Source organism: Urocitellus parryii, chromosome 8 (assembly GCF_045843805.1).
Source record: "Urocitellus parryii isolate mUroPar1 chromosome 8, mUroPar1.hap1, whole genome shotgun sequence".
Classification (NCBI taxonomy): domain Eukaryota; kingdom Metazoa; phylum Chordata; class Mammalia; order Rodentia; family Sciuridae; genus Urocitellus; species Urocitellus parryii.
The window spans coordinates 30799819-30827401 of NC_135538.1; the positions used below are offsets into that span (position 1 = coordinate 30799819).

Consider the following 27583-nt stretch of genomic DNA (forward strand, 5'->3'; position numbering starts at 1 on the left):
ACCACTATACTATCCTCTTTTGCCTGACGGAGCTCATCATCAATCTGCAGGAAGCACTCTTGATAAACACACATCGTCTTCTTTGAGACACTGCTAGTAGTCCCTATGCAGAAAAGCTTGGGGATGACAGTCCCCCATGGTGACTCTCCCAGTATCTCTAGTTATACACATTAAAGAACTAGTGTCCTGAAGATGCTACTAATGAGACAGGAGGAAAGGCCATGCAAAATCTTCCCCTTTGGAAAATCAATCTTAAAAGGATTGTCACGAAACTGGCACATTCCTGAACCTACAATAAATCTTAATGAAATAAGGAAGGGCCTTGAGAATGATGGTTTTCATTCATAAAATGAGCAACAAGCAGACTACTAATATACCTTCTAGTATTAAGCTTCTGGTAGTCAACAATATAAAAACTATTTAGTATATCAAGAATAAAACCTAATGAAAAAAAGCATACAATTATTTAGACCATTGAAAATACACAGCATAACTTCACTGTAGCCTTTCAAGTACTGGCTTTCCAAGGGGAGAATCAAGGGAGACTTCGAAATGTGACAGCATCATTAAGCAAAAAAAGTGTACATCTCCAAACATGTTTATGGCGTCGCAAGGAAATTACAAAATAAACAAAAAATAGACTTAACAAACAAACAAAAGCCTTACTGCTTACAATATATTTCTTCTAAGTATGCTTTTGAATAGTCTTACAATAATTTTTTTTTTAATTTTTATTTGAAATTGAGATTGAATTAAGACTTACTGATTGTTCATTTAAATCCTGGGAGTCTTCCATGTGGTTTTCTCACTTCTCCTGCCACTCCCCAGTAGAAGCAGCTTCCTTCAATTAAAAATGGACTATCTAAAATTAAAAAAAAAAAAGGAAAAAGGAAAAGGTTATCTCTTTATTCATTTATAAAATTATCAAAACATATTAAGTTCTCTCTCTCTATCTCTCCCACTCTCTCTTTAAAAAAAAAACATATTAAGCTTTAGCATGATAGTTGGTAATTTGCAGAAGTATTTTTTAAGATAAATTCATTAAAATCGGCTCCATATATGGATATAAATATAAACCTTTTAAATAATATCATGATAAAATTGGAGTATGTGAATAAATACTCAGAAAACATATATATATATAGTTGTAGATGGACACAATATCTTTACTTTATCTACTTATTTATTTTTATGTGGTCCTGAGGATAGATCCCAGTGCCTCATGCATGCAAGGCAAATACTCTACCACTAAGCTACAACCCCAGCCCTCTCAGGAATCTTTTAGATAAACAAAATATCTGAAGACAACTTTGAAGACACAGTCTACCCTAAGCAATTAGTACACTATTTTGACAAGAGCGTCTATTTTAGTAAGTTTTTTCACTGCTGTAACTAAAGGATCCAACCAGAACAATTGTAGAGGAGTTAGAGCTTATTTAAGGGCTCACAGTTTCAAAGGTCTCCATCCATAGACCACCAGCTCCATTCCTTGGGGCTAGAAGTGAGGCTGAACATCATGGCAGAAGAGTATGGCAGAGGGAAGCAGCTCACATGATGATCAAGAAGCAGAGAAAGAAGGAGACTCCACTCTCCAGACACAAAATATATACTCCACAGCCCTGCCACCAATGAGCCACTTCCTCCAGCCACACCCCATCTGTTTCCAGGCATAACACAATTAATCCCATTAGGAATTAATTCATTGATTAGGTTAAAGTTATAACCCAATCATTTCTCTTCCAAACCTTGCATTTTCTCACATGTGAGCTTTTAAGGGATATCTCACATCCAAAACATAACATTCTACCCATTCTACTCCCAAAAGCTCACAACCATCTCACAATGCAAAATACATTTTGTCCATTCAACAAGAGTTCTCATAGTTTCTACAGTTCCAAGATTGATCAAAGTTCAAGTTCAAAGTCTTCTGTGAAGCTCAAGGCAATCTCGCTCCTGTAAAATTAAAAGCAATTTACAAGTATTCTATACAGAGAGGTACAGAGAAAACATTTCCATTCACAAAAATAGAGACATAGGGAAAAAAAGGATGAGACCAAAGTAAGACTGAACAAGTCCTATAGTACTGTGTTCCGCATCTGGAGCACATGACATGATGCCCTCCCCAAAGGGCTTGTGTAGCTCCACCCCTGTGGCCTTCTTGGTTGTAGCCCAGTTGGCCTCTCTCTTGACTTGTCTCTGCTCAATTCTTGCAGCTTTCCTAGGAGGATGTCCCACATTATTGGCATTTCTTAATCTTGGGTGTTTCTACTGCAGTTTTGGCTTCCCTCTCAAATCTTTCTCAGGGAGTGCCCACAGGGATTCCGACCCTGCCACACATTGCCTGGCTTTCAAGGCCTTCCTTTGAAATCTTGGTGGAAGCCTCCAGGACACCTTAACTCCAGCTTCCTGCATTCCTGCAGAACCAGCACCACGTGGTTGACACCAAAGTCTGCCACCATCTTGAGCAACAGCCAAACCTCCAGGGACCCTGGAGATCCTGAGTGTCTGGGTGGCTGAGCACTTTGAAAAAAATTTCCAAGGACTCCTTGTGCAATAAGGATTCCCCACCAGTCTCTTCTCCAGAGAAGTTTCACTTTTACTCCCTTGAGCTTAGGTTCTTGAAACTTCCTGAGATGCCCTGAGGCCCTCTTTCTTTTTGTCTCTGGGCAAAGTCTTCAGCATTTCTTAAGTGGTGGTAATGTCTTTAACAATTGCAATTTCCTTAACTCCAGTTTCACTCCCACCTTTTAAGTCCAAGTTTTTCAAATCTTTCTACTCTGCTTTCTGCTCCTGATTATCACAATAAACTTGGCTAAAAGCCACCAACAATATTTAGGCCACTTCCTGGATGCTATGCTGCCTAGAAATGTCTTCCATCAGATTAAGAAATCCATCACTTTTCAAATCAGTCTTAGGATAGGGGCAAAATGCAGACAACTTCTCAGCCAGAGCATAATATGAACAGCCTGTACTCCAGATTCCAAGAGTCCTCCTTCTCCTCTAAACCCTCTTGAGCTCTGTCTTCACTGTCCAGAGTCCTAGTGGCATTCTGGTCTTCTGAGTTACCACCAGAATTAGCCATTAAGCTCCGCTTACAACAACTTAAAGCATTTCCAACTTGTCTTTAACAATTGCACTAAGCACTTTCAAAATTCCTTCCACCAATTCCAAAAGAGCTCCAAAAATTTTAAACCACATGGTCAGGACAATCACAGTAACAACCCCACTTCTCAGTACCAATTTGTGTTTTAGTCTGCTTTTTGACTGCTGTGACTAAAAAAATCCAACCAGAACAATTGTACAGAAGGAAGAGTTTATTTAAGGGCTCACAGTTAAAGAGGTCTCCATCCATAGACCACCAGCTCCATTCCTTGGGGCTAGAGGTGAGGCTGAAAATCATGGCAGAAGAGTGTGGCAGAGGGAAGCAGCTCACATGATGATCAAGAAGCAAAAAGAGACAGACAGACAGATAGATACAACTCTCCAGATACAAAATTTATACCCTATAGCCCTGCCACCAATGAGCCACTTCCTTCAGCCACTCCCCACTTGTCTCCAGTCACCACACAATTAATCCCACTAGGGATTAATCCACTAATTAGGTTATGGCTATAATCCAATCATTTCTTCTCCCAACCCTCTTGCATTGTCTCACATGGAAGCTTTTGGAGGAAACTTTACATCCAAACCATTACAAGGCCTGTCATTAAGCAAATAATAGATTAAAAATAAGGATTTGTATTAATCATTCACTTTTGAAAGTACATAATGTAAACTGAGAAAATTTAGTGTATATTTTAGTATGACAGCTTTTATAATAAAATTTCTGTCTGAATTGCCAAATGAAACTTCCCACTTACAAAGAATTAATATTATAATATATTACATAACCAATTTTAAAAAGAGAATGAAAGTAAGACTATTAAGAAAAAGAACTTACAAAAAAGTATGGGAAAGAGATTTAGTCAATAAACTATAGTGAGACAATCAGTTAAGTAATTTTTGTAATGTTAATCTTTATTCTATACATTAAGATTTTTCCAGGCAAATTAGAGTTTAAGACTTTAAACAAACTCTTAAAGAAAAGGGCAATCTTTCTTAATTTGCAGATAGAGATAAATTTTATAATAGTAGCAACAGAAGATAACCTCATCCTCTAATCCACAAACAAGATTAAAAAGTACATTGAAGATCTTGGAAGAAATATCCGCACTAAATCAAGCATGTGGTCTAATGTCCTTAACATATAAAGAGCTCTTACAATTCAAAAAGAGAGGCAGGCAGACATGCCTTATGAAAATTCTGTCAATCACACAAATTTGAAACAATGTTTAAACTCACAAATAAATGAAATGCAATTGAAGCCAGATTTAAAGTTAGGTAGTCAGTGTAGTTAGGTAAATCGGGTCTAATATCGAGTGAAATCTAAAATGGAGGCCATGCTGGGAATGACTCAGGGAAAACAGGACAACTCATGGAATGTTAATAAAAGTTCCAAAAAGGCCCTAGGCCAAAGTCCACCTGGAAGAAATGTTAATGAACAGCCCCCAACAGATTTGAAGACAGCCCATCCCAAAGAAATGTTAATGAAGCCCAGGATACAGCCCCCAACAGACTTGGAGATAGCCCATCCCAAAGAAATGTTAATGAACAGCAAACTTGACTCGGAAATGCCCAGATTACTTCTTTGGCCCACCTGTGTCCCACCCCAAGGGCCTTCCAACCTACATTCCATCACTGAAAGAACTATAAAAAGGGGAGACAACTGCACTTCCACGGATTCCACCTTCTGGGTCCCCTTCTTCCTCCGGGAGAAGTCTTTTCTTCTGTCCTTTAATAAATTTCTAATCTCTACTCTGACCTTGCCTCGGCGTGCTTCTTTGGTGTTATTCTTCAACATCGGGGAGCAAGAACTCGTCACCGGTCAACAGCGGTAACACAATTTAAAACAGCAATGATACATCTGGAGCCCTCTAAATTCTGTTTTTTAAAAAATTAAATGAGAGGCAAGAAAAAAAGATTTTGGTTAAAAAGGTGTTCATAGTAACAGATGAGATTCTGCAATCTGTATTTGGGGTAAAAATGGGAGTTCATAACCAACTTGAATCTAATGTATGAAACATATGTCAAGAGCTTTGTAATGTTTTGAACAACCAATAAAAAAAAAAGGTGTTCATAATAGGCATATAGATACAAATCATTAAAATCACATTTTAAGAAATGTTTAGTGACATCAAATTTTTCTGAAAATGGAATTTAAGTGTAAAAGAGGTATTCCAATCTGCAAAACAACAGATACTAATTCAGTTTGTTAAATGTTCAATATATCAGAAGTTTTGTTCAGTTCTCATATATCCATTTACATATTCCTTACTATCACCAGGTAGACATGGCTTTAATTTCTTTTATTTAATGCCCTATAGTTTTTTCTGCAATAAACCTGCAACTTTTCTTATTATAATACAAGATGTTTTAAAAATCACAAGGGGAATTTAAAATGTGAATACTGACATGTTTTATACATGTACACAAACACAGAGACACAGGTCAAAAGTCAAAAGTGTCACGTATGTGTGTGTGTCTTTTAGATTTAAAAGTCAGAAAATGATTAACTTATGTATATTTAATGTGCATAGTCTCAGCAAGACAGTTATTTACAATATTCCAAAACTAGAAAAGCAACACTGTGAAGAAAAGTACAATTTCAAAGCACATATAAAACAGAGTCAGAGGTTGTAAAGTGGATTATTAACCATATTGAAGAGTGCAGCAGTAGAGGGGTGGGCTAAGAAATGTTGACAGAAAAGACCCAACTTTGGGCCTCTTAGCTCGTACTTCCATCTTGTTCCTCTCACTCTTCCTCACATTTGGGTTTCACCTAGTCCTGATTCTTGCTCATCCCTGGTCCTATGCTGGACGCCCAGGCTGAATGACCATCACCACCCTGGCTCAGGGTCACCTTGTGTGTTATGCACATAATAGTGAGTGCAGGCCACTAGGCTGACCTGCCTGACAACAGCTGTTCATCTCACATCCTTCCTCCAGCCTCTCAGATGGATGCTTTATGTTGTCTGTGCAATAAATAAAATCTTATTTTTCCCCATTATACAAGGATACTGAATAAACAAAATCAAATGATGCTAAAGTGGCTTTGAGGGTCAGTTAAAATTTTGACATAAAGAAAATGAATTTTCTCAGTAGACTCTGCAAATGACCTCTATGATTCCTTCTAAGATTAACTTTCAAAGCCAGAATAATCTCTTTAAGTAGAGACAATGTCAGTCTTGTTTATGAGAATTATCTATAGTGCTAGCTCAGTGCCTGACAAATTTTAAGTGTATAATAAATGTTGATTGACTGTCACAATGAATGACAGATGGAATGGTACAGAATATATCTGATGATGCAAATGATAAAAAGTGGAATAAACAGATAATTTAAGTTTTAGAAATTCTGCCTCAAATAAATGACTATCTCAGAAAAAATCTGCTTTATTCTCACATGTTGAGGTACATGATTGGCTCCATTTAACTTTTAACTTTGTATTAGGACAATAAGAAGAAAAACATTGGGAGAAGTTACTATTTACTAAATGGAATATTTTAACTTCTCCTAAAATTCAATATTAAAAATTACTTACCAGATAATTTCCTACTCATCTGAACTAACACTGAACTTTCAATGAAATCATTATTGATAGTAGTTTTTAAACCTATTGTATTTTAAAACATAGCATGCTGCATTCACTTTCTAAGATTGTTGTAGCAAAGTACACACACTGGGTGACTTTGAGAAACTGAAATTTATTCCGTCATGGTTCTGTAAAGGAGATATACTAAATGAAGATTTTGGCAGATCTCTGCTCCTTTGGTAGGCCATAAAGACAAAGAAGCCTTCCTCATCTCTTTCTGGCTTCTGGGGATTGCTGGCCATCTTTGGCATTCCTTGGCTTACAGAAGTATCTCTCCAATCTCTGCCTAATCATCACGAGGCCTTTCTGTGTATGTGCATGTGTGTCTGTGTCCAAATTTCTCTCCTCTTTTAAATATACCAATCATTGGACTAGGGACCATCCTAATCCATTATGATCTCATCTTTAAATGTGATCAACATTTAAATCTAATATTTCCAGAAAGGATATATAGAAATTAAATTACAGAAATTGATTATCAGGGGAAAAAAGTGATAATTTTTCAGAAGGATCCCTCTTGGTAATGTTGTCAACTCAAGCAAAATTAAAATGCAGAATTTAGGAAAGACGGCGTAAGAGAATTAAACAAAAACTAGCCCCACTCCCCGCCCCCTTTTTATTTTTTTGTTAATCACCAGCACAATTTAATGGTCCAGTTGGGGAGTTATTTGCATCCATGTTTCATGTAATAACATAATATTTTGCTTTATATTTCCTTGAAATATAGATTAATTGTTACTTAGTTTGACTCTCAAAAGTAACATGAATTGCATTCTTTGCCAAACCGGCTAAGGTACTAAAATATTATGAGCCTAGTGATTTTTATATTATTGAACCAAGTAAAACTACCTAGGCTAATTGCAGGCCCAGTGTTATTTTACATCATAATTTAGCAGTGGTTATTAGACTAAATCCTTTAACATTTAGTTTTCACAAATATATGAGAAGAGGATGAGAACATTCTTCAAATCAAGTAAGAAAAGTATTACCTTATAATAAAAGTATAAAATTAAGGAATAACAGTAACCTCATGCTGTTTTATGAGGCAGTAATCTAGTTCCCGGCTCTATCTCAAGGCCATTCTCCCAGAAAAGGTGAATTTTAAAGGGGATTGAGAGCAACCTTAGCCACTCCTGCAGTTAGGTTTTCAATACAGAGACCATGCATCATATCCTTTTCTTTAACTCTGCTGAAGTGAGATATAAACATTTGGAAAATTGGAGTAAAAAATTCAACCATTCTTCTAATTCAGATATATAATATGATACACACATACACATATGTATAGAATTTAAAGACAATATTCAGACATTCGGAAACAGCAGGCTTGTCCAGGTGGTAGAAACAGCAATGGACACAGCCTTAGAGAATGATAAAAGGATGGAGGAGATTCTGTGATATGAAGTTAATCCTCTCTCTTTATAATAAAAACTAGATGACCCCTAACTCTGGCTGAAGCATGGATATGAAGAGGATCTCACTGCTCTGCCAAAGCTGGTGTGGGAAGAGGACAGAGCTGCACCTGGGAACACTGGCACCTCTGGATTGTGCACACACAAATGGCACTGCCTTCCCCCACCATTAAAGCCAGACACCTGGGCTTTGTCATTGATTCCTTGCCACTCACTCTTCACATCATGGGAGTCACCATGTCTTCTCGATATATCTCAGGGCACACTTGAATCCCTCCGTGCTTCTCTCTCCACCCTGCCACTAGAAGAGTCCAGGCCATCATGGGCCATTCGTTGCCTGGTCAGGGGCAGCAACAGCTCTTTAACAGTTTCCTTCCCTCCAAGTCTGCTTCTTGGCAATCACTTGTCACAATGCAGCCAGAGTGACAGTTCTGCAGTGTAGGTCTAACTACACTTTCTTACGCTCAGAGTTTCCTCCACCCCCAGGATAAGCCAGAAATTCTTCAATTGGTCCTACTTGCAGCTGTTGTAGTATCTAGTGCACCTCTGCCAAAATGTCCCTTGAAGGGTCACAGGGGAGACTGGTGTACTTGTTCCCTAGGCCACTTAGCCAAAGTGTAAATTCTGAGCAAGACCTCTTCCTTCTCCCATAGTCCCTGTTCATTGCCCTTGCCATTCTCTCTCCCTGTCTCACCATCACACTAACCTGCAGCTAAAGGCTGTATCTACATCAGGAGTGTCTGGAAGGATGCAAGCACAGTTGAAGCTATCCTTACCTCTTACTGCAGGAAAAACGAGAGAGAGAGAGAGAGAGAGAGAGAGAGAGAGAGAGAGAGACAGACTGACTGAGACTCTATGTCCACCCCCGACTCCTAGCTCCAATCACCTATTATATCCTTAGGAAAAAAAATTAAAGACCACAACTACCCTTTTTTTTTTCAGTCCATGTTCAGATCCTGGGATGGGGAAGTATGTACCTGGTTAGTCCTACCCATGACCTCTGATACAGTCCCTTTAAGCTAGGCGGGACTGCGACGAATCTTTGCACCTGAGGAATTGTTTGGGCCATGGTAAGGTCCCCCTGCATTACATTCAAACATTCAGAATAGTTCATCTAGGCATTTGGATTTTCAAACTGATAATAAATTTTCAGAAGCATATTTTGTAAAATCAAAACTTGAGTTTTGCTCACATTAGAGTATATTATACACATTACACACACACTCACACACACACTTACATACATATACATCATGTGGATTTTTATTCAGTTTAACCCAATACATAGGTTCTTCCAGGTGTCTCCGGTTATACCAAATTACTTGTATCTGATGATTCATCTTTAGAACATGGGCCTGGGAAAATTTCAAGTTACTACTTCAATGGCAAAACCTCTACACACTGTAAAACTTGGGAGCTCTTTTCACCATGTGGAAAAAGCTGGTCAGGAGGGAGAGACAGAAGGGAACTCACCCAAGAGGAGCAAAAATGAGATGGCAAGAAAGCCCTGGAAAATCTAAGCACTTGGATCCTGTCAGCCCTAAAGTCTATTTTCTTCTCTTCCTGATGCCTGGTTGCCCAATTCTTCCTTGGATTACATGGCTATCACCAAATCTTGACTCAACTTTTCTTCTTTATTAAGCATGTTGCCTAATATAAAACACAATTGTATAGGAAGTCTATCAGTTTAAGTTCTCATTGCATTCTGGAGAGAATATGGCTGGGAGCAGCAGTGTTTTTATAGCTTCTCTGCACCTAGTTACCTACAGTGCCCTCCATGTTACATTAATGGGGCTGTGAAGCTGGGTCAGCCACTAGCTGGCCCCAACTGCTCAGGCAGCATGCCAGAGAGAGAAGCCAAAGGCACAAACACGGAGCTCCAATTCTATGGCTGACTGTTAGGAGAGGCAGAGATGATCATTCTTTGACCATGCACGTGACTCTCTTCCCTGCCCGTAAAAAGGAAAACAGCACAGGTGTCCAAGAAACAGATCTGGATGAATAGTAATGAGCACCTTACCTGACATCAAGTTCCTTTCATGGAGCCAAGCTACAAACTAGCGGCTGAGCTATTTTTAAACTATTTATAAAGGTAGAAGACGGATTTGGTGAAATGGTTCATTTCACACAAAATATTTAAATAGTAATTCTAAGGGGATTAGGGCTAGGGTGTAAATCAATGGTAGAGTACTTGCCTTACATGTATAAGATCCTGGGTTTGATCCCCAGCACTACAAAATAATAATAAGTAACAATAATACTAAATAACAGATTAATATTTCTCATGCTAAAAAATTTTTCAACAAGCTCAACTTCATGCTAATTATGTAGGTCATCTTTATAAGTTCACTTGGTAGAAAAAATATTTCTGAAATTATAAATTATGATCATTTGGACTTTTGACAGGCAGGTCCAGCCAAGGTTTTCTGTTTTGTTCATTCTTGCTAATTGCTGATGGTGTTTAGCCTAGAAAACACAGAAGTAGTTAAAACTGAATTGTCCCAGAGAGACATCTGAAAGAATGCAGAGCCTGAGTAATTTTTGTTGACTTCATGAACGCTCAGCCATGTTCTGAAGACCATCTGCCCTTCTCTCACACTGCCTCCTCTCTCACTAGTACTCTGAAATTATACTGCTGGGCATTTTGCATATACTGTAATGGCACCACTGATTATCTTCCAGCCTGGCAGAAGAGAAAACATTCAAGCCTTTCTCAGAAGCAGTTTTTTTTTTTTTTTTTCCTTAGCCATAAATCTCTCTTCTATGTAACCAAGAGCCTTTTTTGATGAAGACTAAGTGACTGTATATATTATTTAACACACATCTGATGATTTTATGCCCCTCCTGAGGAAAATGTGTCACATTCTGAAACAATTTAAGAATAGCTCTCCCAAGTTTAGTATTTAACGCCTAAAACCCTAGCAATATAAAAGGGAATTCTGTCAGGAGGAACATAAATTTGGAGACTCCACGTAACAACTCTGCATGTGAATTCCTGCTTTAACACGGAGTAACTGCAGGACTGGGGAAAGCTTATTGATTTCCCTAAATATCATTCTCTTCATCCCCAACATAGGGATAATACCAACCTCTGCTTTATATTTCACTAGGACTAAGTGAAATAAAGTATTTAAAAACTCACACACACACACACACTTTGATTACCAGTGAGCATGGAAAATAATCTCTGCACTTATATTTTGTTCTTCATATACTAAATGAAAAGATATTAATATTCTTTACTGTCCATAGATTAAAACCTATGTAATTTCTTGCACAAATATAATGAATTTTAACGCTGCTCACTTGTTAAGCTTATAGCAATTAGCAATTTCTAAGAGCTGCATCAATCATCGATATTTTATTAGTAGTCAAATTTACCAGTCTTACCGATCCTCTGAACTCAGATGAAGCTTGCAAAGTGAGTAATAACATAAGTTTTTAGCATTTACCACTTTCAGTTTGTTATTCTACATAATGTCAAAGTTGTGACTGGTTTCTTTAATACTGTGATAACGATATGGTCCATAACAGGATTGTAGTTGGGTATGTGTTGAAAGAAGGGAAAACAAAAGCACGAGAAGAATAAGCTATCAATATTAATGAGATGTTACCAAGATTTAAATTGATAAAATCAGGAGTAAAGCATAAAATATTAAGGAATAAAAACAATTGGTTATCACTACATTTTGATAGCCCTAAACCTCAAATAAAAATGGTTTATGTGATAACATTAGGGAAACAAATCAACTTTGGATTTCTGAAAAATAAGATGATCAGTACATAGAGTTAAGGGCAACTTAGAAGGCTGCTGCCATGTTCCAAGTGAGAAGTTAGAAGGAGCTGGACTGATGTTATGGCTCAAAGCCTGGAGAAGAGGAGATTACAAGAGACAATATGAGAATTCAATCAGTAGGACATAGAAAATATACGGCTTCACTGGTAAGACAAATATGATTCATTTTGCATATGGCAAATTTCTCAGGAATGTAGTGTGTTTCCTGAGAAATCGGTCATGTGGAAAAGTTGAGAGGAAAATTTGTGTTTACATTTGCATTCTTGCTTTTGTTTTTGCTGCCTTTATCTTCCTTTCTGGAGATGGGCAGGATGCAAAAACAAGAATCAATTCACACAAGAAGGAGTCAGAAAAGCTTGTTTTTAAAAGCTTGTTAGAAAACTCAGCCCACCCTCAGGCTCTGCAATAATGCTGGCTGTTTGATGGAGCATTTGGAAAGGGAATATAAGAAAATAAGAACTTGAAATAAATCAAAACTTCAGCCTTAAACAAATGTAAATTCTAAATTTTCACTGCATAGTATCTAAAACCTCAAACACAAAAATAAAACAGAATCAAGACTGACCTACAGGCTTGAAATCCCCAGACTTCAAGGAAAGCAAATGCAAAATTCTAGAGTACACAAATAATTCAGAAAGAAATTGATTAAAAATTATAAACTACATTTTTTTAAAAAAAAGCACTGTGTATACAGCAAATGCAATAACAGGAGAATTACACAAGTAAGAATTTAGATGATAGAATAATCAAAAAGCACTCTATTTCAAGGATACTTTAGAGGATTATAGAGTCAAAAGAAATAGGAACAAAATTAAAGGGACCACACATAAGTGCAAAATTTGGAAAAGAACTATATAATCAGGTTTTTTTTAAAAAAAATGCACTTAAATTTTTGAAAAGAAATGAATGAATTACTTAAATAGCAAATTAGATACAGCTAAAGAAAAAATTTGTGAACTCGAGGGTAAATGTTCTTCATAAGTGAAGACAATGACAGCAAAAACACCAGTATATCTTTTCATCTCCATTTTTTTCATGACATCAGTTTCACAGGAATTAAGATATCACACATTAAAATCATATTTTTGATTATGGCAGGAGAGAGCTCCAATATAACAAAGTAAACATGAGTTGAGCTCCAGGGAGTAACTAAGTCAAGTTATTGATTTTAATTTTGCTTATAGTGAATATCAGTTAATGATTTAATTAAATATAATGCTCTTGATCTTCCTAAAATTTCAGCCTCCTGAGAATTTCCTTAGTCCAGGTTTTTAATGTAGACATATGTCAATATTTGAATATCTTCTTTCCTTTCAATAAATTTCCTGGTAGCAAATACAGTATAAAAGTCATTGCCCTGTTCTTTCCTCTAAGAAAATGTCTGTAGCATTAGAGTCTAAAAATCATCTATCTTTCTTGGCTTTCATGGACATTCAGAGTCGAGTCAACTTTATTTAAAATAAATAAATAAATAAATAAATAAATAACCTTGCCATTTTAGCATGTAAAGATACAAAGAACTTTCTAAGGGTTAAAATAAGATTCAGAAAGCAATGCCTCAAATAAATGTGCAGCTGTGGCTGAACTCCATTTGCCATTTGCTCCTGCTGACTGTTTTAATTTTAAGGGCAAACTTGAACAGGAAGGGAGTAAAAGGAAGATAGAAAGGGAGAAGAATAGAGAAGGAAAGAGAGAGGGAGAATGAATGGATATGAATGTAAATGGAACCCACACAGTTCTATTTCTTTATGTTGGAATCAGGAGGAACACTGAAATAGGAGGGTTATTTACAGGGTAATCCCATGATTCTGAAGGCATATTACTTAGAGCTCCTTGGCCTAAGTAATAGGCCTTCTCTTTCTTTTCTTTTATTTTTACGTTACTTTAAAAACTTATATTTCAGGGCTGGGGTTGTGGCTTAGCAGTAGAGTGCTTACCTAGCACATGCAAGGCCCTGGGTTCAATCCTCAGCACCACATAAAAATAAATAAAATAAAGGCATTGTGTCCAACTGCAACCAAAAAAATAAAATAAAAAGCAAACAAAAAACTTATATTTCACAACTTCTACTTTCTGGTCTGCCTGCTGGAGTCATAAAGCATAAACTGAATCCTGTTTTCGTATGTTTGGCAGATACCACAAACAAGTTGTTACTCATGTCACCCCCTAAGTCATGTTTTCCATAAGTACCCTTGGTTAATCAGACCACATCTTTATTAAAAAAAAACAAAAATCTTTGTTTCTCAATAGAGATTATGGGAGAGTCCAATCAGCCTCAAAAGCATAGTTTCCTAGGAAATATAATAAATGGAAGGTAGATATGAACGAGGTCATAGTGCATCATTATTTTTAAGTCACATTGACATTATATTAATGAAGGTCAGCATTAACTTATGGTAAAGTATCACATTTATACCCTGACAAAAATATGAAGGAAAACTAATTAGTTGAAATGATAATCAATGACAATAAATTTTGAAAGCAGTAAGAATTCTCCTGTGGGAAAGACTGTAGGTTTTATTTGTTTGCTTCTTTGTTTAAAGCTGAATTATTCTTCAGGAAAAGTAAATTTAAAAAAAAAATCATATTTAAGCTACAAGACTGTTTGGTTTGTCTAATACTTGGATGTGCCCAGGCTGTGAGTTGGGCTCCAGGGGGTGCAAAACTGCTCTGGGGCCCACAAAGCCTCCTGGGGAAAGCACTTTCCAAGGGAAGAACTGGGGAGCTACATAAGCGGAAGCCACGTCTGAAAGAAAAGAACAAGAAAATAAACGGAAGAAGTCGTTCACTAATCCCTCAGTGACAGTGGGTGGTGGAGAGGGCACCCCAGCGTTCTCTGGAGACTCTGTTGTAGAGTACCCCAAGGGGGCCGTGCCTGGGGAAGTGCCAGAGACCCCTCATTTGAAGTTACTTATAGACCCTGCTCTTCTGTTACTATAAAGAAATAGTGAGAGGTGAGGAGGGGTGAGGTCTGATCTTGAAAGGACTATTTGCTTTAAATATGACCCTTCAAACTTGGGGAAAAGAATGAAGAGGGTGAAGAAAGGTAGGGAAAATACTGGTTAAACCAGTAAGAAAAAGACACAATAAATAAGAGTTTTAAATGTGAAAACCGAAACTCAGGAAGATGGAATAAGAAGTAGAATAATTCACCTCCTCCTGAATCAACCAAATGCAAAGACACCCAGCAGCAGGAGTTGGGGACAGCAGTCCTTCAGATGTTCCAAATGAGACATGTGGGTTTTCCTGGTCACCACTCTATGTGCCTGTCCTACCTAGGGCTTCCTTCAACCAAGTTCTTATTCAAGCACTTGAACAAGCTACACCTGCTCCTGAAGGAGCTTCAGGTGCTGTGCATGAACACAACACAGCCCATACCTTGTACAATCAATCTTTTTGTTTTGATGTTTTAATTTCTTTGCTATGATAGTGAAAAAAATGAATTGAGTTTCTTTGAAGAAAGTATCTTCGATATACAGATTTATGATATTAAAATTCCTAAAGCTGCTTCTCACCAAAACATTGATTCTTTTAAAATATATTCATCAATGAACAAAGACAAATTACTACATTAAAAACTCCTGAGACACATGTCAGGAAATGTATAACTTTAAATTCATGAAGTTCCAGATTAAGTCAGGCTAACAAAATCGTCAATTTCTACGTTTACCATGACTCAATGCACAGCTTTAGGAAAACCTTGTAATTTCTCCATACTTCAGTTTCTCACCCCATAAAAGGAGTATATTGCTTGAAATTTAATTCCCTCACAGCAGTGAGAGTTTTGATTCAACATTTATAAAATGCTTTTCAGCTTCCTGATTAATAGGCAAAATACCATGGTAGTTGTATAATACACTTTCCAAAAAGAATAAAGGTAACTAGTTGGACCTGATGTAAAACAATACTTTACTTGAGAAATAAGTATCAGTCATATTTATTACCTCTCTATTCCATTTGCTAGGTAATAAAAATTACTTCTAACACAAAAAGTATCAAATTAATATTCAAGCCAGTTGAAGTGTTATCACGGTGGGCCTCACCTACCATGGGGGAAGGACGGTTGTTTTGTTTTTCCAGGCTGCTCCACATGTTTATATGGTAAAGTCAGGAATGTTGGGCATGGTTTTGAAGGCCTCTAGCGTATTCGCTGGTTTCTGGCATTCTAATGCACTCTACTCTTATAACCATAAAAGTACTCTTGAGTGCTTCTGGAAATACATAACAAATCCTTAATCAATTTAAGAGTGTTTTAACTGCATGCATGACATTTCTTGGGAGGAAAAAGTTAGCTATTCTACACACATATAGTCCTTAAGTTAGCAAGAGAGTTCCTTCTCAAAGGCACAAAGCAGTTTCCCTATAGTAATATAATTTTCAGTTTTATGTGTATAAGTCCTATTGAATCCCTTAAAATAACAGGAAATTCTGTAGGAAAAAAAATCCCACAAAAATTGATAGCCATATTTATCTAATGCCAGAGGAATACGTTAGCTATTTTGAGTTGGATTTTTGTTTAAAGGTACTAGATAATCACTAAAAGTTAACCATAGTCAATTATCCAGAACTATGGGAACTAAATAGTCTGGATATAGAATTTCCTTTATATAAGAATCTAACTAAAAAGCCAACAGATTAATATACTTCATTATATGAACTTTATGTATCACATTACTTTTAGCCAGTACTTGAGTAGCAGTTTTCTGTATTTTGATGAATTAATTCTAATTTTTACATTAAACAGATTACAATAATATCAGATTTACAAATTCATAATTGATATGACATGGTCAATATTTTGATATATAGAAATATTTGTCAACACAGAATAAAGCAATATCATTTAAATTAATATAATCCTACAACTTTATATGCTATAAAGTGTTTTGAAGTGTGTCTGGCACATAGTAGGCTCTCATAGAATAATATAATTTCATCAATCAAATCAGAGTTCAAACCATTTCTCCTAAGAATTTCAATAAACATTTTATGATACCAAATGAAAAATATAGTAAAATACAAAAATTGACAGCTGATGAATTTGTATTGAATAATCAAACCAGATTGCCAACAAACAGTCTAAAATAAAGGGTTACGTTCAGGAATCTTGTCTCCTGCCACCTTCCAGTTATTCCTCGCAAAGGCAACCCCCACTATGTCTGTTTACATGTTATACAAAGTATGAATTCCTTCCTTCATTTAAGAAAAATGACTGATTTAAAAAAAAAAAAAAGCTTGCTTTTGCAGCATGAATTTCCCCCTTTTTCTTTCTTTCTTTTCTTTTTTTCTGTATAAAGATGCACTTATCAATTTATTTTTAAAAATTAGTTCAACATATATACTGAACTTTAAAGCAGGCAAGTATGTTTCCTCTGTGAACTCAGTTATTCCTTCCCATAACTCGGTGAAACAGGTACTATTTGCTATCCACACCTACCAGAACTGCAGCTCACTGTGGCTCAGAAAAATCACTTGCTCTAGGTTACAAGGCGGATGAGTGGCAGCACCCAGACATACACAAAGGTAGTCTTGACTCCAGTCTTTGCCTTGACTCCAGGCTTTGTCTGACACACAGAAAGAGAAATAAAGGCAACAAGGTGGGAATTGGGAGCACGGGAGTGTCTCTGACACCGGGCTCTTCTGCTTCATGTTGAGTAACCCAGTAAATGTCACTCAATGGGGCATCTCTTCTGCAAAATGGAGGGCTTAAGCTAGATTCCCCTTCTGCTCAGACTCTGATTAATAATTTGACCTACTAAAATACAGAGCAAACTTGCTTCATCATGGTTTACTTCATCCAAAAATGACTCAGACAAGGAAATAAAGCCACAATTTCTGAAATGATTGGAAACAAAAATCTTAATTTAATGTTATTTTTGGACATAGAAAGGACTTTTTCCCCCCTAAATAAGCAAGTTTGTGGTTTTGAAGGGTCTTGCTCATCTTTGAGTGGAAAATGCCTGAAAACAAACCACCAGAAACTTAAACAAAAATTTCTTCTTCCTCAATTGTGCCTGAAAAAAAAAAAAAAAGACCTAATTTCTCTCACCAAAAGACCACATAAACTTGCAACAGATACATCTTGGAGTTTTTGATCTGCACATCTTGAAACAATGACAAAAACACAAGCAGAACATGCTTCCTTTCAGACAAAATCCTTAATTCTAAGAATTGAGAAGTTCTTTAAATAACATGAAATTCATCTCAGCAGAAAGCAACCATAGAAGCTGTTTGTTTCTGGGGGAAAGTGGGAGTATGAAGACCATAAGCCTCCACTAGAAATCTGCTTTTCAATCTCAGTTTATTTAAAAATGCCAGTTTGCGCTGGATATGTCTTTCTTCCACTACAAAATCAGTAATACTTTGCTACAAATGAAGCTTTACATAAGTGAAAGTAGAAAAATAACCAATAAATTGCGTTCATGACCATAAGCAAAAGAGAATCAGTTTTCTAAAATGTAAACAGGATTCATTCTTTGTGGATGTCTGGCTTTGCACTCCTGTCCTTTAAAAATGTTCATTGCAATACTGCAGTTACTTAATATCAATCAAGCCCAGCCTTCTGGGCTACAAGGGCAAAAGATGTGGTCTCTCCCCTCAGTGAATTCAGAATCTCTGTAGAAGACAGACTCATATGTAATTACCCCAAACACAATGTGCTGTTATACTAATAGCCCAAATAAAGTTCTATGGCATTACAGAGAGAAAAGAATTAATCCTGCCTGAGCCCTAGGGAAGGCTTCCCAGAGGAGGTGACATTTGAGATAACCCTTTAGAGATGAGTAGGTTTTTTATCAAGGTAAGCAGCATAAGAGTAAGGTACAGGTAGGCTAAGGGAGCTGGGACAGTGGAGGATGGGGGCGTTGAGAATACCCCAGCAAAACACAAACTGCAGAATTACATCACAAGCCAGAAAACAATCATAAAAATAGGTGTCACCACATTCAGACCCACAGTATAATCAACTTGACAAAGTAGATATGTGATGTAACTACTCTGGGGGTGTTTCTTGATTTATGAACAACGGAATTGCTCATGTGGAAAACCAGAACCTCTGGCTTTGGGGCCATTCTCCAGTGACTAAGGGACTCCCAGATTTCCTGTTAGTGTCCAGCATAAAGGACCTGGTTGGGCATGAGGTGAGGTCCGCTATGTCTCCTTGGGCTTCCAGTCAATAAAAGGAACAGAGCTCTCCTCTACTTTCTGCAAAGCCCTGACTTAAACCATCCCTGGCCCAGCTGCCTTGCTATGGCCCCTGGGCTGCCCAACACCCTCTTCATCTTTCTGCTAACAAGCAGCTGTGCAAGGTCCTGCTGCTCTGAGAAAGACACTGTGGTCTCATACATTGTGCTGTATTTTCATCCACTTTCTCCCCTAAAAATATACTTCAAAACTTAAAACATAAATCATAGGAGGGAGGAGAGAGAGAAAAAGACTCTACTTTGATTACTTGAATATGAGTTAGTGAATGATGTGAGATTCTTAGATCAGTCTGATCACTTCGATGCAACATGATTATTTGCCTGATAGAATTAAAGTAAAACCACTAAGTTAGACAACATATGTGTGCACTTTTAAGCATCTTTACAATTACTAATGAAATAAAAAAGTTCATCTACTGTTCTGAGCGCCTAAGAATGTAAGTGTAATCATGTACTTAGAATACTAATGTTTCACAGCTGAAAAGAATTTTCATGATCAATTCAAAATTCATGTGTGCAAAGTTATCATCTCACCTTGCGTTTAAAGTTTTTTGTTACTTTCTATTAATTTGTGGATCATCTTTCAAACATGCACCTAAATCGGGCAGCAGTAGTACTCAGACTACATTGATATTTACTTACAGTCAACTGAATATAGGTTTTTAGATAAACTATATATGTTAACATTAACCCAATAGAATTAGAACATAAAAGTATAGATCACATAATTTGCCAAAACAGAGTTTTTATATGCAACATTTTCATATTTACTTTTTTCAGGGTTGTACAAATGTTATTAAATAGGTTTGGAATTCTCTCCCTCTCTCCAGATCCCCCCTCCCCCACTTGGGCCCCTCTTCTCTCTCTTTCCTTCAGTGTTACAGATCCAACCCAGGGTCTCACCTATCCCAGAAAAACACTTTACCGCTGAACTATATACCTCCAGCCTCGTGTGAAAACTTCTCGTTACAAATGAACAAATAATTAAGCTACTTATTTTAACGTAGACAGTGGTGATTATCAGTAACTTTATCCTTCCCAATCAAACAAGCTGTCTATAAGTTTCTTATTACTGAATGTTTGTCTATGGAAAAGTACAGGCAATTTTCACTATCAAAAAAAAAAAAAAAAGACTCAAAAGTACCTACTAACAAATAACAGTAAAAAGTAAGAATAGACACAGAGGTGATTAAAATACTTACTTCCTATATATTTTTCCAGGCATTCTGCTCCCTGCCATACATTATTTTCAGAAAAGGAAAATATGCTGAAGATGGTCAGCCTGTCTAAATCTTATCTATAAGTTCTCTCTGTATAAAGTTAATCCATCAACACAGACCAATGAGAACTGTTTGATTTCATGTTTAAACTTGAGAGGAAGGTATTAGGATTCTCCACACTTGACTGGAAAAAGAACAATCCTTCTATGCAGAGCCCTGGGAATCTCGACTATATCAAGTGATATTAAGATCTGCTCATGTTACAAGTTCTCAGTTGGGGGAACTTTGGATCCAGAAAACATCTGACAGTGTCTGAAGAAGTTATTGTTACTCTGTAGTAGCAGACTACTGGATTCTAGTACCCAGAGACTACGGATGCTGCTAAACACCTGACTATGCTCAGGAGAGCACCCCCTCTATAAAAAATTTATCCAGTCCAAATGTTAATAACCAGAGCCTGTGAAATCCTGATCTAAATATATTGGTCACCAGGGATTATCAGGCACAGCATTAATATTATCATATTTTTATACAGAAGTAGCCAGTAGTAGTTCCAAGTAAACAGTAGAAATTAGACCTTGACATTAAACTGTTTAACTGTCCTTTTTCCCTCTATCCCATCCTACCTAAACCAAGGATCTAATAAGAAGTTCTGGAGAGAGAGAGATGCTCATAACTCCTATTATGGATGCAAAGGTAAGAATCAGCAATATCTGAAGTAATTTTCTTAAAAGTATACAATGAGCTCATCAAGCCCAATAGCCAGAAAAATTATGAAGAATTGTAATAAGTACCTTCAGACTAAAAAAAAAAAAAAAAAAGTGAGGAAATTTAAATATTGGCTAAATTAACAATGTAGCATAGAATAGAATAGGCTTCTAATTGCTCAAGGAAGTTGAGGAAACATATAGACTAAAGTCCAAAAATATTTAGGTAACTGTATGTGCAAATATTTGATAAAAGAAATACCACACAATATAAATGGCTAAAACTGATTTTTGAGCACTTTGTCCTCCTTTATGGGGCTTAAAATGCAGCCTCAGATTTGCCAAGATGACCTGAAAGTACCAAATTTGAATTTGGCCCACTAGGGACTCAATTTATGGTTCATGATCTGTGACCCGCCCCCCCCCCCCAAAAAAAAAAGACTCAACTCTAAAATAATCTCTGAAACGTTTTGGGTAATTTGATGAAAGACATACAATCATAATCAGAATAACAAATACTCACATTGATCATTTTGCTAAATGCATGACACATATGTACTCATCGAATCCTTATCAGAAACCCATGAAGTATGTTCTGTTACACATAAGAAAACTGAAGCAAAATCAGTTTAAGCAACATTCCTGTTACAAAGTATTTGGTGTCATGGTGTCAGAGCTGGGGTTTGAACCCAAGCAACCTGGCTCCAAATTCATGGTACTTAACCACTATGCTGTATTAAGAATTGGGTGTCTCAGTTTTCATGTTCCATGAAATACCCATATGTCCAGAGATTTTTTCAGTATCCTTAGCTTATCCATTAGATCCCTGACTTCCCAGTAGTGGGAAATAAACACATTCCTATATACAAACAAGCATATGTGCACGCGCACACACACACACATGTGCACAGACATACATAAAACTATATTGCACCTACATAACCTGGGTTTAGATTCAGATCTGCAATTCTACTGGATTAATATCCCAAATCCCTGAGTCTCTTCTTCAGATTTTCCCACGATATAACAATCACAGCTCTTTCTACTGTTTCTAGTCTCCTGGCAGTGATGTCTAGTGACACTACACTACTCTCACGTTCAGTTATTTTACTGATTCTCTCTACAGGAAGTTATTGATCCCTTATTTACTGTTTGTCAAGTAGAGTATAGTGCACTATGGATACAGACATGACACATACAGTTAGTTCCTCCAGCAAATTCTCAGCCTAGAGCAAGATTTAGATTAATGTAACCTGTTACATTTCAATGTGGCAAGTGCTAGACTAAAGGCAGAAACCCGGTGCTTTGGGGGTAAAGAGAAGGAAACATTCAACTCAGCCTCAGTAGGAGGTCACATTTCATACCTTCAATCTTGATAAAGAAGTAGAAAAGGAAGTCACAGGAGCAGAGAAGAGACGTCATGCAGAAAGATATGCACAAAGAAAGAAAATGTGGGAATGACCAGGATGTATTTGAGAAGTGCAGTTTTCCATAGGGCTGGAGCAGAGAGATCTTGTAAGTGGATGGTGAGAGATGAGACCAGCAATCTGAACAAGGTTCTCAGCATGAGGCTGGGAATTCCACAATTCGCCTTGTTGGCAGCAGAGAACTTTTAAAGATTTATAAGTTGAAAAAGGACCTGAGAAAAACTGTGAATGAATATGGCTGAACATTCTAGGGATGAGAGAATCTTAGACAGACTAAGCACAATCCAGAATAGTCCAAAAGAAAGATATCAAGATAATCCATCCTACTTGCTATGACATGGGCAACACTGTGACCAAGATGACATAGGTCAAGTGTCCACCTAGATTTGATTGAATACCTTAGGATTAACTCTGTAACTTTGGTTACACTGATTAACTCACTGTGCTAACCATTCCAGAAAAAGATATGTAAAATTATAACAACACATCAAGAGTTTCAAAGTCTTCAAAGTTATACAGAACAGGAAAATAAGTTTATTTACCCCACATTTATTTTTGCATATCTTTTGCAATACTGACAATCAAAAAGCATTTAATAAGCATTTTCCAAGAGCCCAGAATTTTGCTAGTTATTTTTTATAAATGAAGCACTTAATAACTGAAGTTAATCACTGGGGATTAAAAATAGGCATAAACTAAAAATTGTTTGTGGATCAACTAAGAAAAATAAACCAGCATCATCTTAATACATAACATTCATATAAAAAAATTTCAGTATGCTATTCTTAATACATCTACTGAGGTTTGTATTCTTAATAGTTACCTATTAGAAGCACAGTTTGAGATTGTTCAAAGACCTGACTAGAAAATGTGAACGTGATTCACCCACCTTGTGATTAAATACAGCCAGAATTACTAGAGTCAGAACTATACATAAATATACATTTTCATTCAAATATAAAAGTTTAGTGAAAAAAAATAGATTGAGATCTGTTGACTTTCCAAGTCATTACTATTTTCAATACTATTTTCAAACTAGTTTCAATACTGGACACATTAAGTTAGAAACATTCAATCTCTTAATCAGAACATGGGGGTCTTTTTAAATCCTTTAACATTAGGGAGTTCAAAGTCAGAGGTGAAATGTAATGAGTAGATCACTCCTCTGAGTATATGCAGAGGTCTGTGGATTGTGTACATGACCTTGTGGAGAATAAGCCCTCCCTGTGTGTGGTACACCTACTTGATTAAGGATAGAATTTCAAACTTAATGCTGTTGCTTTTGTGAGTAGAATTAAACTTAACAGCATATGAATGTAAATTTTTATGATTTAATTGTAGCCTTGCAGAAGAAATGTCAGTTTTTGTTTTATAAAGAAAGAAGAAAAAAATAACAGAAAGGGGAGATCCATTCATGTCAACTTAGGCCAGTGTGTTGTGTCTTCATTAATTCTTTTTTTTTTTTTTTTTTTTTTTTTTAGTTGTAGATGGACACATTACCTTTATTTTATTTACTTATTTTTATGTGGTGCTGAGAATCGAACACAGTGCCTCATACGTGCAAGGCAAGTGCTCTGCCACTGAGCCACAATCCCTGCCCCTTCATTCATTCTTTAAAGAAGAAAAGTTGCTCAAATCAAGAGAACCTTTGCAGGTAAACATCCTGTGCCTCAGTCAGACTTGAAACTGTATGTGGGGATCATACTGACCAGTTTTTATGTTCTCAGTGTTAAAATGAAGTTGAAAACTGGTTAACAGGAATATTCAAGTGATATAAAGGTAAACAGATCTGTTGCTAATGCATAACTGGGAGATAGTTTATGGTACTTGATTTGTCTAGTACGGGTGGTTTGTGTGTTTAAGAGATGGAGTTTCCCTACATGTTGCTCAGGCTGGCTTCCAACTCCTGGGTTCAAGTGATTCTCCAGACTCAGCACCCAGAGTAGCTGGGACCATGGGGACATGCCACCACTACATTCTAGTAATGACACACTAACATACTAGAGCAGGTACTATGAGTTGTGCCCTTTCCATAAAGGACATAACATTTTCACAGGAAATTTCATACATTTGAAGACTTCCAGAGAAATCTGGCCAAGCAGCAGTAACAATGGTAAGAGGGCATACGCACACAGAGAAGGGGCTCACTTCTCTAGTGAGCACAACTTTCCTTTGAAGAAACGGGCCTAAGAAAGTGGCTAAATTCATAAATAGGTAAAAATGAAAGCCACTGCCTCCTGTAACTACTTCAACATTTTAAAACAGGTTGTTAATAGGTAAACAAGAGTGCTCACCTAGAGACAATTCTTTAAAATACAAAGTCTGATAATCATACAATCTGAAAGTATTTAAAAAATATGGGCGACCACATTATCATTTAAGCCTACCTCTAGAAATCCATTATGCACTCTTTAATGCTTCTTCCCCTACTAGTTCCTTCAATGTGACAGGGTTGATTTGAGATTTTTAACCAGTGTCAGGCTTAACACAATAATAAAACTGTAAAACCAAAAGATAAGGCTTGAAAAACAAAGGACACTTTTGATGTAGGTTAAGTATTCCAAAGAGTTCCTTGTAAGTTCTTGATAACTGGGAATCATCATCCGCAAAGTATTTCTTCAAATTTAGTCATTTGTTATCAACCTTCATTATCTTGGCTATATGGGTCAAGCACTTGTTCTTTGTTATTTAATGTTTCTTTAAATAGGTACTTTAAAAAATTCTTTTACTCCAATGTTTGCAGCTTTGTCATAAACAATTTACATAAAATTATAGGTTTAATATGAAATTTAACATTTTTCTAGTATCTGGTTATCTTTAAATAACTGAAAATATAAAATGCTTTGTTTGTACAATGCTTAATAAAAAAAGTCTTTTTTATTAAACCTAGCACAAAGCTTTATTAAAACTAGCACAAAGCTTAAGTTTAAGCACAGGGTGTTAGGGTAAGAGTGGGAAGTTGGAGTCCTAAATCCACACCATTATATGACTGGATCTCATCTTCCTCATCTGTAAAATGGGGATACTAAAAATACCTAATTTATAGTATAGTTGAAAAGATTACACATAATACAATTAAAATAATGTTTTGCATAAAGTAACTCTTGAATAAATGTAAACTAGGATGTCATTATGACAATAACTACTCGTGAAAATAGAATGACTTGCACAGACAGCAAAATCACAATTATCCAGAGACTAAATTGGACATTTTTACTTAGGAATGTACTTTGACATATGAATGTACATAAGAAAATGCACCCTTAGATATGAAATATGAACATGACACTTACATATTGGTGGAATGCAACTTCACTTTGAAAATATTTAAATGTGATAAACAGCAATTAGACTTTACTCAAAAATTCTAACCTAAAAAAAAATACTCATGGAGAAAAAATATTTTAAAAGTCATAACATGATAATGTAGATCTTTCTTCCATGGTCTAAAAGTACTCTAAAATATTAGTACATATAAATAAAAAGTTTTAAAATATAAATATATTTTATTGAAATATTTCATGTAGAAAAAAAATTCTGATATTTTAATATAGTGGCTTTTTTCATCAGCCATGCACTAAACTCTCAGGGTGAGAAAAGGGCCAGACCAGCACTGAAAGGTTTCAAATATCAAACTATACTATTATGTCAGTGCTAAGATCAATTAGCACCTTTCAATGACAGAAAAGGTTACAGTGAGACTCAGAGGTACTCTCTGAAAGTGTCTTAAACCACCGCACAAATGTGATTTTGATGGCTCAAAAAACACTATTTTAAATTAATCAGTTTCATCTCCCTTTCTGGAAGAAGGAAAAGAGGGGAGCAAGGATAGTGATATATTCTTTCAGTATCTCTTTACTAGTAAACATATGGATGGGGAAAGGATAAGAATCACACACTTCACAATAAACAACCTATCACCAAGGCATACACTAATGTGCAGCGAGCGCCACAAGCAATATTAAGTGACTGTAATGCTTACAAAGTCTTCAAACCTCTTAAAAGCAATCAAAGTTGCTTGTACTCCTTTTGAATATGCGGCTCTTATTTATTTTCTTCCACTCAAGTTCAAAATAAATGACACCCGCGTTGCCTCCATGTACAATTTAATGAACATGCAATACCCCCCTTATAGTAAAACACATCTAACTGCAAATTTTGATGCATGTACTACAATAAAATACACCTTTGCATCTCACCCATCTGGAGGGCAAATGCCTGAAAGAGTACGTTGGTTCTTAGTTCACCAGGAAAAATTCATGAGAAACAGGTACACTGCACTGCTATCCATTCCCCCTGGTGTTGATTTCCTTCACCTAGTAACCACTGTAATAAAATCCCCCAACTGTATTTCTGAATACAATTAGTTTAAGATACTCTACTGAGAGACACATTATAAGAATGTAGTATATGTAAGGATAATATCCATTTGAAAAAGAAACTGTCAGGATTATAGTCACACTGAAATAATAACAAGGTGTTTGACAGAGGTTTGTTCAGCTCCTCAATGAGAGGATTCAAATCCTCTCCTGGTTTTGATAGCACACTTTTCTATTTATTTCTTAAATGAGTGACCTGAAATATTTACAACCAGACAGTACCTAATTTTAGGTTTTAAGTGCTTTAACAGCTCCATGAAATATGATCAGCAGCTGCAATACTGAACTATGGTGAATAAACTCCTTATAAAGGGGGCCTGTTTTTACTGAATGTTTAGTGTTCTTGCATTTACTTAAATAGGAAAAAAAGATAATGAAAAACATAATAAATACTTACATTCTTAAATTACTTAACACTTCACTAATTCTCAAAAGGGATTATCTCCCCTCTTCTTGAATTCTTGAATAATAATAAAAAAAAAACATAAGGTTCCACTGGGCAAAATAAGTTCAATTTTACTATCTGAAGGTCAGAATGTAAATTTTCCAACATCCTAACTTTTTATATAAAGAGTTTTATGTTTTCTACCACTTTACCTTTCTAAAAATTTGATTCCTCTGCATGAAATTTTAAAAATGAAATAACAAGCCCCATAAATATATTTTTAGACACGACATCAGTCATTGAGAGTTTTGCAACAGAGACTGAAAACATGAAACTGGACACTCTATTTCCCGTGGCTATGTAA

At 36.2% G+C, this 27583-nt stretch overlaps 1 protein-coding gene across 9 annotated transcripts in view; it reads right to left on the minus strand.

Moving 5' to 3' along the window:
* Eya4 (EYA transcriptional coactivator and phosphatase 4) overlaps window positions 1–27583 on the minus strand; it is a 269696-nt gene that overhangs the window by 237136 nt on the left and 4977 nt on the right. For 8 of the 9 annotated variants that reach the window (XM_077802152.1, XM_077802153.1, XM_077802154.1 and 5 more), the window contains one exon: window positions 764–862. In XM_077802152.1, the coding sequence (XP_077658278.1) occupies window positions 764–796 (33 nt within the window). In that variant the 5' untranslated portion in view covers window positions 797–862. Of the gene's footprint in view, window positions 1–763; window positions 863–27583 lie in introns of those variants that run through there. The other variant, XM_026380633.2, reaches the window with a different exon arrangement.